Raw genomic sequence first — 15616 nt, 5'->3', positions numbered from 1 at the left:
CTCTAGGAAAATCAGCTTTCATTCAATGACTTACACTTTGTGTGCTCTCATTGCTAACAGCTAAACAGAACCAATTAAAACATTCCTGTCAAAATGGTTTGAGGGAAACTCCCTTTAGGCTAAATTCAGGTTTCAGGTTTGTCAAACAGACTCGATCATTTTTCGTTTTCTAGCATATATTACTGCCCTTAGTGGTGATACTAACCCAAACAAGACAAAGCATAGCTGAAACACCCTGATTCCGACTGAAGCCATTGCTTTAGGTTTTGCCTGCATCTCTCTGAAGAGCTGTTACCCACTTCACCTACACTGGAAGATGTTTCTGTTTGCAAGCAAGAGACCGGTACTTGCAGCAGAGTGTTGATCCTGGCATAAAGCAGGCAGACGTGCCATCTAATAGCTCTGGCAATGTCTGGTCAGCTTTCCTGTCATAGTATCGTTATCTCAAGCCAACTGCCAGCTGGCTTGAACTGTGCTTGATGCACAAGGAGCTTTCAACCAAGAACACCCCGTGAGCAAATAATAGCTGTAGGGATTAACAGAGAACGTAAATTATACATAGCAATAAAACTTCATGTGCAGCCTCAGAAGATCTCAAAGCAGTTTATGAACAGGAATTAGGGTCCAGCGCTGTGACCCTTACTTAACAAGTGCAAGCTAATTAGAAAGCCATCCCACTGAAATAAGCAGGGTTGCTCACAGAAGTCTGTTTAATGTGTGGCTACACAATTATTATTATTTTAATTATAATGATTTATGTTGTGGTTGTTTCTCAGCCACAGTCCAACCATATCTCCTGGTGCTGTACTAAAATAAATGAAACTTGGAGTGTTCCTATTCCAGGACGCCCTGTCGCTTCGTCAGAAACACAGTTACCTTGGAACCGACAGATAACCATTTTTCCAGGTCTGCAGGCAATCTACAACATACTTGTGTTTTGTTAAGCTGCCTAAATTCAACAAGCCAATTGCTGAACGACTACTACTGCTGCGTACAGCCTGGCCTGAACCAACAGGCGATGCAACTTGCTGGTGAGAAAGATGATTTGAACTATAATCTTGGAAGTAAAAACCCTATAGTAACGTAATATATTGAACCACTGTTTTTCAGTATCATTACTGCTGCATCCAGAGTTGGTTGGATTTTCTTGTGGTATTATCATCCCTTTCATCCTGTGTCACTGCAACTGCATGCAGAAAGCAGAGGTTATGTACACCGTATTATTTCAACAGAGAGCGCCTTTCACAACCCTTTGGCAATTTTCTACATAGTGTGAAATGCACTGGGCTGGGTAGAATGTTATTTTTCTTTGACTGATGCTGTCAACACGTTATCTGAAGTCTACCTCTGAGTGCAAGAGCTCAGTGAGAGTGTTTGCATTGCACTTGTGCGTTACACTACACCCATGCTTGGGCACCCTCTGCCCCATCACTCACCGATCCCACTTTCTGATCACTTGACTGCTGTTTGGATGAAGCCCAAATCTGGGCTGAGCACTGAACACAGTCAAAACAGTCAAAGAAGGAGAGATAGCTGGAAACTGAGCTGAAAGAACTGAGATTCAATGAATTGTGTGTTTCTCGAGAACAGCTTTCCTGTAAATACTATGTTTAAATAAGAGATCAGATCCCACAGTTTTTTCAGTCATTATGTAGAACTGCGATATACTTTCTGCAGCATGCTGCTTTTGCAGATGTAGACAGGAATGAAATTATCTTTCAGTAACTAATACGTACAAGCACACTTTAAGATCATGAGTACCACATTATTACGCAGTAGCAACCTAGTTTCCTTTCTATTATACTCTAAAAATATTATTTTTATAGCTAATATATTCAGGGAATCTTCGAGCTGATCCCAGAAAAGACAACATACCTTAACCATGACTAGCTGACAGCCTAGGAGTAGCAAGGAATAAATACTCTGTGCATTTGGAATTGCAGGAGAAACGCATCCCATCCAATTTTCCAGAAAAGAATTTGGCCACGAGATCAGAGCAAAGGGGTCTCTTGCAAAGTATGCTACTGAATCCTTAAGTAACTGCAACCCATGCTTAAGGCTCCTGAGTCACCGGGAAGGAGAGGACCTCATCGTCCCCTGACAGATCGCGGGGGAACGGCCAGCGCTGATTCACGAGGCAGAGAATTTCTCCTGAGCTGCCAGCAGCCTCCCCCAGCACCTGGTTTGCTCTGCCTTGGCGTTCTTCCATCTGCAACCTGTGCCAACCATCAGCAATTAGCAGACAACATTAAAGACCCCTTGCCAGCCCGTGGCACTGGGGCTGCCGGCAGCCTGCAGGGGTAAGATGTGAGGACGGGACTGGCACAACAGGGATTGGTTTTGTTTCCAGTGTCAAGCTCCTTTTCCATGACGCTGTTTTGCTGTATTCAGCATCCAGTACCTCGATCCTGAAAACTCATAGTATTAACAATTCTGCGTTCACAGAGATGCAGATGTATTATAAACACAGATACATAAGCATGTATGTATTTTCCTGTAGAGGAAATATGATATTTATGCTTTTTAAGATGAACAAGGAGAATAGAAAACCAAGAATTCTGGGCTATTGCCCAAACCACACAGCTTTGAAATTTGTGGTGCGTTGAAAAGAAAAAAAAACACACACACCCACCCCAAAAAAACTGTTTCCTTCCAAGAAAAGTGTCTAGGTTTTCCAATGTGTTTACGACTGATGTCTACCCACAAGAGACTAAAATCTGGGCTGGATGAGTCTGGACTGGCATACAACATCAAAAACCTCTCCTTCCTGAACCAGGGAACAATACCCTAAGTGTCTGTGCACAGAGGTGGACTTGTTGTTGCAGAACTTTTTCCCCAAACTGTTGTATCTGCTTCTAATTTCCAATGAATCAGTGAACATGTCTGTGTGCTACTGCTTTTCCAGTCCACTATTTTATTCACAGAACTCATCTCTCTTTTCCTAACACCTGCTCACTGCTCCCTCTGAAATACATCTCAGAAGTGTTCCAGTATTCAGAAGTGTTCAAGTTTCTTTCTCTGGAAGAGGTTCTCCTTAGCTCTGCCTTTAATTAAATCGTATCATACGTGGTGTAGAAACAGGTGAATCCGTACAATACAACAACTAAGGCAACTATGACACTAATTGAGAAAGATGGACACAAGATGAGCTCCAAATGCGGGAGGCAGCTGAAGAACATGATAAATACAGATCTGTACTGAATCAATAATCAGATTATAGACCTGTAACTGCAATCTCTCTCTTGCTACCCCAATCTTGTCTAAGTAATATCTCACACACTAAGAGTCTCAGCTAGCATTAGCATCATTTCTCTGGAAAGCTCAGTTACTACCTACTGCAATGGCAACTTTCCTCAGTATCAGCTAGATCTTTTTGCACCTTCAGCTCTGAGCCAAGGAATTACTTATGTGAATCCCCCCTAAGTCGCAGATCCAACACGGTATTAGAAATGGACCAGAACTACATATGCCATCATTTCCCACTTCCAGACCTCAGGCACAAACGCAGGGGCCAGGTTTGGTGCAAGCCTGACCTGTCCCCCAGGAGCTCTGAAGGAACATAATCTGCTCCTCATGTCCTGCTACTGTTTTTATATTTAATGATACAGCCAGAGTGGTTTTTCCTCTGTAGTAACCCAGGGCTCAAGGAGCAGGTGTGCTGGGGTGTCCGGGCAGAGGCAAATTCCTGCTAACGGCTTGTCCTTTCACCCGTCTTTGATTCATGACGCTATTTGAAATACTTCACTCAGGATGCAAAGCTGGATCCGCAGTGAAAAAATCAACTGCAGTTTCACCTGCCACTCGTCACTGCAGTGATTCCCCAAGACATTGCAGCCTCCCGGGTAGAGCCAGGAGCTGCCGGTGGGCAGGGGGAAGCCCTGGCTCCACGTGGTGGTATGGAAGGTCTCCACAGGAGGAATGCGCTGCTGCTCAGCCCCTCTGTGCCCTCCTGGATGCGGTCCCCAAACAATAGTGCAGTATTTTCACAGCAGAGGAGAGAACTGTACCGCTCTTATTTACCAATGGGAATATGGAAGAAGCATGAAGAAGCTAAAACCTTGTCCCAGGACCAACAGGTAGGGCAGCAGCAGAGCAGAAATATGAACATAGGCCTCCTAAGACCAATGGTCATGTCTTGAGCTCTCCCCAGAGGGCATGCTTTGCACAGCAGAGTGGGATGTTCGGCTGAAGCACAGCCTGATAACATTATGTACGACCACTTCCCTAGTTATGCTGGAGCCTTTCATCTATGAAGACTTCACATTGTCCTGTGTTTAACCTTGTGCTAAATAGATAATTTATGACCACACTAATTCTGAAAAACAAAGGGAAAAGCTGCAGTACTATAGTTGAAGTGAAGTCTGGCAAGACATCCCGCTCTCGCTCCACAAGAACTTTATGGCAAAGCCTAAAACGGTTTCCCAGGATGTAGTGTGTCTGGCATGAATGCCTGCCAGGCAAAACCTCGTCTCGTTTAATTAGCTCTCACAAATTTTCACCATCCTGCTTTCTCAGTGAGGTCTAAACCACAGTTCCTGCTGTCCATGCACCATGGGGAGTGAGACACCAAGTCCAAGGCCGCTGCTGGTGGCCTGGTTGTGAAAATGCCTGATGGAAATTCATCTCACTAGACATTTGAAAGATGGATGCTCTGGCGTTGGAGCAGCTCAGAGTGCTCAGCTGGAGTTTCTGCTGGCCTCCAACTCTCTCTTTGTAATATTTTCGGTTTTGCTTGCTGGAAAACGACTTGTAAGAATGCTCTTGAGCGCCAGTGTTTGGAACCAAATCTGTTTCCAGCGTTCCCAAATCCTGGGATGCTCAGAGCTGATGTGCTGACTCAGGTCACTGGAGGCATGCAAGCTAGCGAATAGTTCAATCCGGTGGTAATGAGATCTGGTAGAATTAGACCTCTGTATGATTTATTCAGCATTTTGTAATCACTGTAGTGTTAATGTCATCCATTTGCTCCCAAACCTCTGTTTGGAAAAGAGCAAGGCTAGTCAAAGGAAATGCCTTTCACCCTTACAGTATCAGCCTCTTTTCTTTGCAAAATGAATGGTTCCAGATCTCTGTAGAGGTGCCTGGCAGTTCAACCGAATCCTCTTGAATTAACATCTTTATTCCTATTGATCATTAGGCAGTTTAGCCATGATACTTCCCAGTTCCCTGCTAGAGACACTGAAATCTTTTGTAGAGGGTAACAACAAAACTCAGTCAACAAGCGTTGAGATAAGAGCCATGAAATACTGACATTAAAACAAACAAACAAACAAACAAACCACCACAATTTTCAGATAATAGTAACCGATAGGACTTGGTGGGTAACTCCAGGTTCCCAAGGCTCACAAACACCCTCATTTTCCCTCTGTACGCTAGAAAGTTTTCACTAATAATTCCTGGAAAGCATTCTTGTCTCTTGAGCCCTGTGGTCTCCACTGCATAGCTTTTTCAGGGCCTGCTCTGTCATGCTTTAAACCTTGACAGAATATGCTATGGAGGAAGAAGGCTTATGGCTGTGGTAGTTGGGAAAGCCCTGTGCAGCGCAGCAAAATACCAGAGACCATAAGGGAGCATCATGGCTTGCTGCAAGCATACAAAGAGCTGGAATGCTCTTTCAAGGACATATTGGTGGATCAGGGAGTTTGGTTACTTTGCTTTGTTTCCTGCAATTCATTGGAACAAGAGCTCTCCAAAGACATCTTTCTCTGCAGTTGTCATATGAAGGCAAGGTTAACACTCAACAATAGTTGCCCTCACTATTAAACAGGCTTGCCTCCTGCATTAAGTCACAGATTTGGGGCTTCTGAGGAGAACTATTGTATTTCCTTAATAGAATGCTACAGGCCATGCCCCAATTTTTGAAACACAAGCTTTTATTTCCCCCTCTGCACTCACTGCTCATGATCAAGTTGGTGTCGTTCCTTGCTCCTGCCTGTATTGCTAGAAGTTTTCCTTGACTTTTTTTTTTTTTTAAATCTGTGTCCTGCACTTTCATAGAAAAAGAACGACTGCTAAAAAATCCATTAACATGGTTTGGCCACAGTCCAAAATTTCAGCTACCAAGAATGTTAAATCCTCCATCTGTTTGCTAGTTAGATAATGTTACCTTTGAGCTTTCCTTTGGCTGCTAAAGACACTTTATCTGCCTTAAATGTTGCAGAAAATTACACTTTAGGTCAAAGCCTGTGTGCCATTAAATAAGAGGGGGGAGGGAAAATTTCTCGCTATAAATTTCTACCTTTAGTCCCTCCTAACTTTCCATACATTCAGACATGGAGAAGTCCAGAGCTGGTGTAATCATATTAATGACATGGATAATTGATGATGAATGATGGATACGTTGAGCTAGACTCTAATCCACTCTTAAATATTTGCTTGACTTTTCAAAAATCAAGGGAATACCCTAAAGGGAAGGAAGTTCTTTCACACAGGAGAAACTAAGCAGCTACGGTGTGCTCGAGCGAACATTTGGCTAAGACATTACTCCGTGCCTCAGCTGGGGAATCAGGCTGGGCAGCGAGGCCCAACGCGCTCTTCAGTGCTGAGTCCTGGCTGTAACATCCATCAGGTAAGTCCAGGGAGAGGTGACCACTGCTTTTAATGACATGATTCCATAGAGGGCAGGCCAGGAGGTGACCTTGCACAGTCTCCCCTCCACCATCTACCTGCTTACTTCTCATTAAAGCTGACAGGACACACAGTTGGTCACCTCCTCCCCAAGGAAAATATCGGATGTGGAGCCTGCACGATTGACACCCATAGGGGTTTCCCTCATGGCTTCAGCTGCCAGCTCCCTACGCCTGGGATTTCACCAGACAGCAGGGGTTGCTCTCCAGCCCCATCATAGCTTTCCAGCCACCTCTGACCCCACTGAGCTCCTCAGCCCAACACAACAGGTGCCTTCCAGATGAGCACTGGAGATGAAAATCCACAGCCGCTCAAGCTGTCTCCAGAACTCCCTGAGGATAGCACAGCCTCCCTCTGAGGAAAGCTAACAAGGAACCAGCTAAGCATAACAGCAAGGGGCACTGACAGCTACTCATCAGGAAGGACTACACCAAGGCCCCGAGCCCACCGGAATGCTGGCTCTCCAGCTGGCCTCCCTCCTCCTGGGCTGTGAGGCCTGTAGGACACGGGCTCTTAGTTTGAGACAGGAGGTACAACCAGCCTGCTCTCATTTCACAGCTGGGAGGAAGGTTTCCTTCCAGCCCTGTGGTGATAGAGTTTCTCAGCATCCAGCCAAGTTTCCTCAGCGGCAGCTGAGGGACTTCAGTTTTAGGGCTAGAAAGAGATTTCTAGGCACAGAGCCCCATCTGCAGAAAAATCAAACTGAACTTGACAGCAACTGTGGGAGGTCAAGAGAAAAATGACTATGAAATGGTTGGAGTTGTCACTTCATTAAGGAACAGAGAAAGCACTGATGTAAGCATGAAAGGCGCAGGCGGGGAGAGGACTAGAGAGACACTAAAAAGGTCATCCCTCAGCTTGAAGTCACAGGTTCAAATCTGTCCTCATACAGAGCAATCAGAATTCATTAGCCACTGCAGTAGCTTGTGACTGCAGTGGGGAAGAGACCTGAATAATTTCTAATGGAGAAAGATCTGTAGATGAACAGTCGTGCAAGGAAGATAATTGCCCAGTCTGCCTGACTCCAGGGTAAACACAGGGTCTCAATTATTAGTAGTCCAATTGAGTGTATCAAATACATGAAAAGAGCAAAGAGAACACGTACCTAGAGCGTATAAACCCTTCCCTAACTAATAGGCCAGATTCATGTAAATGACCACAATCGGTCCCGCTCAATCCACAGAGAAACCAAGCACAGTTGCTACCATTGACCTAGGAAGTGTGAATGAACCATTTGTTTGGAAACAGATGAAAGGAAGTGTGCAAATGAAGCTTGTCTCCATCACCACGACAGATTTACTTCTTCAAGTGGCCTCAAGTAGCCCTGGAAAGGAAATCTGGAATGTTGTAACATTCATAAATATTTGAATGTTCTGTCTTACCTTGAAAACAGGCAGAAACCCTATCCTAAAGAAAGCACTCCCGGATTGAACAGTCATTTTGTTAAGCGGGCCGTGACCTGGGGAACTAGGTATTGGTGATGTTTAATCTGTATCTATATCTATGCACATGTACAAACACACGATAAAATGCAGTGGTTGTCCCAACAAAAGCCTAGGAAGCATTTGAAAACAAACCCAGATCTAAGCTTGGTTACTTAGATTTTCAAATGAAGCTTTATAAGGTTCAGAAGCAAACCAGAAATACTTTAACATGCTAGGGGAGACAAATCATTATTTTTCCTTACTTCTAGTTACCCCAGCAAGCTTCACTATTTTCATTAGAGCACAGTGGCTTAGGCTTCTCCTTTCTTATCTAACACCAATCAGACAGTTATGGCAGAGTTCTACCTTACATTCACTTTCCAACTAGCTGCCACAGCAGAATTTGAGAAGAAAATCAAGTGTTTGCTGAGAGGAACAGCATACAGATATTTTGAGACACATCATATAAAGCAATCTGCAGTTTAAAATCGGTATCATTATGTGGACCAACAGAAAGCCCTTCTGCATGTGTTAAGATGGAGTAAATCTGTACCTGCTGTGCTGCTGGCAACTACAGAGCAAAACAAAAACAAACAAACAAACAAACAACAAGAACCAGAAAACCCCACACAACTTGAGGACTTTTCTTCTTGAGATACTGAAGCACCAGAAGATACCCACTTAACACAAAACTCCCTGCGTTTGGTGGGTATGAACTGCATAAAGAACTGCAGGGTTTAGTTGCTCAGCTAATTAAAGATGCTTTTTTCTTAACTGAAAAAAAAAAAAAAAGCAATTGGATCCACAGGAGATTTCCCCTACCAGCTGGTTCTGAACACTTTGGTACTCTCTCCACTGGGTATAATTAGATTGCTATAACCTAAACAGCCCTTCCAGTCCCATCATTTTAATGTTCCCCAAGGTGGTAAACAGCATTAAAGCCTCATTCCTGTAGCCTCTAGGTCAAGAAATATGTACAACTGTAGGTTATATCTTGAATGCTTTTCCTTGTGACTACAGAATGAACCACAATTAGTTGACTGAAATGCATCATGAAGCCTGACACACTCTGGCTTCAGTCCTTCAAAACCATATTAGCACAGGATCTACTTCCCATTCTGCATAGTATGACACAGACTGTAATGGAGCCATGAACCAGAATTTGACCTTCATGCCAAGCAATGAGAATAATAAACAGCAATGACAAAAATGAAAAATCATTTGTCATATCCCCCGTTGTTTCTTTTACGAGGAAAGACAATACGCATTGCATATGTAAATGTACGTAGACATTGATTCTTCTTGTTCCAGTTCAGAAACTATTTCAGTAAAATAAATACAAAAATCAAAAAAAAAATTTAAGGCATTTGTCATGGGCAAACAAAACCAGTATTTGCAAAATTACTTTGGATCAGCCAAATGTATTATGCATGCTTCCAAGATAAACATTTTGTTCCTGAATTTCAAGCTTTCTCTTTTAAAATATTCAGAAATTTTCTTTTGAAAAAAATAACAAAAATCAAGGTGTTTTTATTTTGAATGCATCAGAAAAAAATTTTAGGATTTTTTGAGATTCAGAACATTGGAGAAACAATGTATTTCAATTATTTCTCTGCCACCCTTGACCCAAATTGGGTCTACAAAACTGTATAGTTTTAATTGAAACAAAATGAGATTTTGGAGCAAGAGAATTAGTTCTACTTTCAGCACAATTATGCTGTGTGAGTAGCACTGGGATTGAATCTGGTTACTTTTAGGAATTCTCTCTACAGTAAAGGAAAATCATGCAAGTTATCCAAAGCACTGAACGTGCATCAAGAAATAGAAATAATGAGCACCTTAAATCTAAAACTGATTGGGAATAATTTAAGGACACCAAGGAACAGAAACAGCAACACACTAAGAACCGGATAAGCCCACTGCTACATTAGGAACTTCAAAAGCCTTCCCTGAAAAGTTTAGGATTATGTTTTGCTGCTCTGTAGAAAGGCTTTGTTATTGCTTTCAGCCTGAGAGGAAAGCAGCAAAGCTTTTCAAATGCTAAGAGATTTGCAATGGAGTAATAAGCAGGAAGTAAGAATTATTATATTTTTTTTCCTGGAATTGGCAGAGTCAAAAGATATGAATGTGGAGAAAACCTTCTTACAACTGCTTTTGCACATCGATATATATATATATATCATTTACACATACAAATGACTTATATATGGGTATGTGTGCATATGTAAAATGTGCGTGTATGTTTATGCATACACACACTTAACAGAAAGACTCAAGTGATATGAAGACTGACTGGATTCTAACAGCTATTGGGATTGACTGGATTCTAAACAGCTATTTTTCAGTATTTTCCTTTGCTGAAATGTCACTAATAAAAATGACACCTAACTCATCTTTTGCTTCTGACAAAAGTAGGCATCAAAGAAAGGTGAAGATGACTGAGAAAGAAGTGGAAAAGCTATAGCTGACCTAAAGATTAGAGAATCCTATGAAGACTTTTTGATCTGAGCAGGAAAGCATTTCAGAAGTGTCTTACCAAAGACACGACTTCACACAATCTTCTTCACAATTAACCTGATGTCCTCCTGGTTTTGCCTAGTGCTTCTCCTAAAGGCATTCTGTTTTTACCCCTAAGCCAATTAATGCTGAAGGAGCATCCCGTCTGTCTTCACTGCTGGCCAATCTATACCCTTTTTTCTTCTGTTAACGCTTGCTTTGAGCTACAGAGATGTTCTTCCTCCCTTCAGTGTCTTCCCGTTTGTAGAGAAGATATTCCCTACCTTTCTTTTCTTCTTGAAGAGAACTGTGAAATTAGTCTTTTTCTAGGACTTTGGTTCTGCTGTCAGTCAGAAGCTGCTCATGGACTAAACCCTTTATATGTTCTCTCTCATACCAGTGCTGTGGGGACATGGAGGTGGAGAGCATCTTTTCTGTGAAGATGCAGAAGTTGTTTTTATAAAGGGTGATGTGGGGAAGAAGCTGCCCTAACTGTGAAAAAACAGTGCCTATCTGCTGAGCAATAAATTGAGGAAGAATGGCAAGAGGTCTAAATAAGGGATATGATGCCAAGCTAGGATGCATTCGATGAAAATTTTCCAGTTTACAAAAGAAATTAGACAAAGTCAGTGCCTGGAGGTGCAACCCGTGTTATTTATTTGTACTGTTTGTTACTAACAGTAGTCTGTTCTCTAGTCAAACTTAAAGATCATTTATAATTGTACATGGAGACTGAAGTTTGCTTGCCCACATTTTTAACCTCTGCCTCATGTAAACAACTGCTTGGAGGAGATGTTGAGATGGAGTAATCCAGCCTCCTTCTGTTGCTCTGTAGAGCTCCAACCCATAGCAGAGATGATGGATATCTCAACTGTTGTTTCTTATTAGCTAGAGGGGAACGTAAGATTTATGAACAATGCTATTGATGGGACATACAGTATTTTCACATGGGATTAAGGAAAGTTAGTTCATTAGCTAGATTTAGGGAGAGGGAAAAACAAAATGATTAATCAATGGAAGACAAAAAGGAAATCATACTCAGTCCAGGGAACATACATATCCGGAAGGCATATGTTCTCTCACTTAAGCAATTTTGCTAAACACTCACAATTTAATTGAACATGTGAGAGAATTCTGCAATAAATTAGGCACAGACTCAGAAATGGAGATTAAATCCATATCTGAGAAAAGGAAATGCATTTAAGTTTCAGTTTTCTTGTACTGTTAAAGTACTTGATATTCCAAATCCTCTTTTTTCTCTCAGTGCTATTTACTGCACTATAGACTTCAGGCAAGCAAACAAACTGTACTAAGGATACAGGGGAGACAAAGAAAATTCAAATTTAGGTCTTTTTTTTTTTAAATCCATTCAGTTGACTTTGGTTGAATGAACTGGTTTGGAATAAGTCATAGAAAGAAGAAGAATATGGGATAGAGTACTCACTGAATGGAAAAGATACTTAGAAAAGTGAGATCATCTGTGGTGGTCAGTATGACATTAGAGAAAACAATCATATCAAGAAAAAAATAAATCCTTTCTGAGATTATTCAGCATTAGTTGGTAAAACTGAATCAATTTACAACAGTAATCCAAAGGAGATCAGAGATCAAGCTTCTGGTTACAGAACTAGAACTATACAATATTCACAGGAAATCTCAAATACTTCAGAACTGACTATCCAGAAAGATTTTGAAAAGTAGTTGTAAATGGAGAATCATCTGTGATTGGAGCATTTTCTAGCCAAAACAAAACGGGATTGGTAGTGAGCCCAGCACTAGTCAACATTTTCATCCATGATTTGGAAGTTGTTCTCAAAACACTGACGATGAAGTCCACATGCACGAGACAGACTATCGGCGATGTGAATTATGAAGACAGAGCCCTTCGCACAGAGTTGCCTCTTCAAACAAGGCATGCAGGAACACGGCCAGTGCTGAGAAGGACTTCTGCAGACAGGGCATACTGGCTAGTGCCCTCAGACAACGAGTCTGGACGTACACCAGTGACCACAGACCCAGGTTCCTGGTGTGCTGCTGTCCTGGGCTGGATGCAGATAGGAGCACAGCCCAGAGACCCGGTGGGCTGGTCCAGTATCCGAATACAGTAAGACTAAAAGAGGACCACTATGTATAGCTCCAGTGACCAGCCATGAAAACAAGCATCATCACGAGCAGCATAACTTAAGAAAACCAGTTTTGGCAGGCTGTTTCCAGTAGGATTTTTGGATGTCTAATAGAGGCTGATCACACATGCTCCAGCTTTTCCCTCAGCAGGGCAATAATAGGATTTCCCTCCCTTCCTGGCTGTATATTCTCAGGTAGCATGCACAGCCTAAAGATTTTTAATGCTTTTCATGTCTTTGTGAAATTAGTCAAGGGTTAATGGGGAGAGGGAGGGAGGGGAGCAGACAGACACATAAATCCACTTTCAGTATACCCACATAAGCCTTGTTTTCTTAAGAAACCACAAATACAAAGAAGATCAACAGAATAATTCAAGGACCAGGAAACAGGCCTCACAGAAGGAGATTTAAGTAGTTTGGTCAATTTAGCATAAGACATAGATGCACTGACTGCAGTTACACATATCTTTGCTAGGAAAATTAGCAATGAACTTGGAAAGATTAATTAGTTTAGCAGAGAAAGGAACAACCCAGACAGAAGTGACATAAGACTTATTCAAAAGAGAAGTAAGGTACTTCATCTATTTAATTTGCCAGAGCAAGTAAAAACCATTGCAAGAGCTTATCAAAGGGAAGTGGAGAGAGATCCCCAATGTCTTTAAAACCATTTGGTGTTTGACCCCTTGCTAAGTCTTCCTTCCTATCCACCCCTTTTCACCCTCACACCAACCCAGCCAGCGAAGCAACAGCCTGGGGATGGAGGATGGCCAGAATCAGCCCCATTCTCCTACAGAAAGCTCTGTTAATACTCAGCACTGCTTCTGTCGATACCATTAGCTCTTTCTATTATGTCAGTGGGAGAAGGATCAGGTCTACATCATCTTCCCAGGGAAACATTGCAGAAACAGTACTCTGCTAAAGAATGGCTTTGATTTGTCACAGAAAAGGCCTCTCAAACTGACAGTTTTCATCTGAATTTCTTTGGGCAATGGGGGAAGGAACATATTTTCTCCTCCAAAAGCATTCAGCAAATTTGTACTCCAGTCAGCTAATTTTATTACTTCTCATAAATGTCTGTTCCTGTAATGCTCTCAAGGTATTTTCATAATTCTACCTTGGGAATTACAAATCAGCTTTCTCTTTGATAAAGTAACCTGCAGTATTTTATTTTATTTTTTATGTTATGAACAGCTGAAAATGTATGACATCCCATAAAATGTCTGGGTTAGGCCTTTGAATATGGCTTCTTTTAAGACTTCTTTTAGCATTGAAGCAGAGAAATACAATCCTAGGATTGCATTCTGCTAGTCAAAAAGAGGGAAGGAAATCCTTAAAGCCAATGTCTAGAGTGTCTTTAAAGCTGTTTCTCTGTATTCCAAAGGGATCCAACTTCCATTTAATTAAATTTTTGTTTAAGAAAAAGGAACCTGGATTATTTTATTTACTTATACATTTTTGCAGAAGTTTATGATGAAGTATATTAGAGAAGGGAGGGGGAGAGGAGAAAGGTGCTCCCCAAAGACAATGCATATTTAAGTAATGAAGTATTTAACTACACAGCCTAAAAATTCACTTCATGGCCTCAGAGACAGAGATACAGCTTCACTCACATAGCAACAACTGCATGCAAAGGAAAGAGTCCTGTACACTTAAATAAGCCAGGTCGCATTTTCATTTAGTTACCTCTCCAAATCACAGGCTGGGGAGCATCACAGAGGTACTCGGCCAGTTTTCTGTCATGCGATTGTTATGGGAATTTTGCAAGGCTAATTTTGGAAGAAGGTTTTTTGATCAATTTATACCAAATCCTGATTTAAGGCAGTAACACATCTGTTTGTAAATAGGAAAGGTTACAGCACAGAGAGCCAACATTTCTTTTACTACATTTCAGGACATAAATGATACTCAGAGGATTTAATATTTTAAAATCAACAAGAAAGCCATTTTCCCCCAGCAGCCACTCTAGCCCAGGACCTAGCCAGTATCTCTATGCTTGAAGAAATAAGAGAAAAACACATATATCACAGATTAACATTTTTCACCATATTCTTCCACTCTCTCTGCTTTAGGGAATTGCTGAACCAGAGGTTACACCTCTGTCGTAACTTTAATGAGCCACTGGTGAAATTGTCTTTTATGAATGTGTCAAAACTTTACGTGTATCCACTAAAAAGAGAGCAATTAAAAAGCAGGTCACCAGTGCCCTCGTTCTGTGACATGGCTATCCCAAAGCAGTGATGGTCTGCATGTCCTTCTCTTTTGCTGAGGTTTGCATAAACAATACAAGGGATACAACTTAGACGGACGAATAGTTTTTCAAGAAAGCTTGAAGACTCCAGATGTTTCGCAGTCTCAGATCCAGCAGTTACTCCCTCTTTTTTTCCAACCTACAAGTCTGGTGCAGGACCTACATTATTTAAAGGCTTGCTACTACTACTATTTTCCTTTACAAATGCTGTAGATCCACCCAGATCTCCTTGGGTTAACATCATTAAAAAACACCTGTCTGAAGTGCAAAATGGAGTGAAGTCTCTGGCATCACACCTGGTTTTCGTGAGTCTACTACACACTTGCAAGTGGAACAAGTGGCAGTGGCCTTTAGTATAAGGCCAGAGAAAATGCCAAAGCCAGTCCTTGAGGTTTATAGCAAAATATTGTAACCACTCATGCATCTTGCCTTGCAAGTCACTGCTGCCAACACAAATGAGTTCATTTAAAGCCAACACGAAACTCCTGAAGCCCCCATTTGACCTGTGGAACCAGCCGTGCAGAAAGGATGTGTAATCACATGAATCTTCTCGGGTAGTGCAGCCGCACTCCCACCAACACACACCACGCCAAACACAGCACTTCGTTTCAGTAGAGTCGATGGGATTCCTCACACATCCAGAGTTAGGCACAGCAAGTGCTTTGCTGCATCAAGCCCTCATCAAGCACCCTGAAAGT

The 15616-nt window shown here is 41.9% G+C and overlaps 1 protein-coding gene across 6 annotated transcripts in view; it reads right to left on the bottom strand.

Annotated features, from left to right (window-relative positions):
- TRABD2B (TraB domain containing 2B) overlaps positions 1–15616 on the bottom strand; it is a 286108-nt gene that overhangs the window by 63495 nt on the left and 206997 nt on the right. The window contains exon 5 of one of the 6 annotated variants that reach the window (XM_080602715.1): positions 7942–15608. The exons of the other annotated variants lie outside the window; for them this stretch is intronic. Within the exon in view, the coding sequence (XP_080458841.1) occupies positions 15589–15608 (20 nt within the window). The 3' untranslated portion in view covers positions 7942–15588. Of the gene's footprint in view, positions 1–7941; positions 15609–15616 lie in introns of those variants that run through there. 6 annotated transcript variants of the gene reach the window in all.

Source organism: Anser brachyrhynchus (genome assembly GCF_964034855.1).
Source record: "Anser brachyrhynchus genome assembly, chromosome: 8".
Taxonomy (NCBI): domain Eukaryota; kingdom Metazoa; phylum Chordata; class Aves; order Anseriformes; family Anatidae; genus Anser; species Anser brachyrhynchus.
This window is presented reverse-complemented; position numbering and strand designations above follow the sequence as displayed.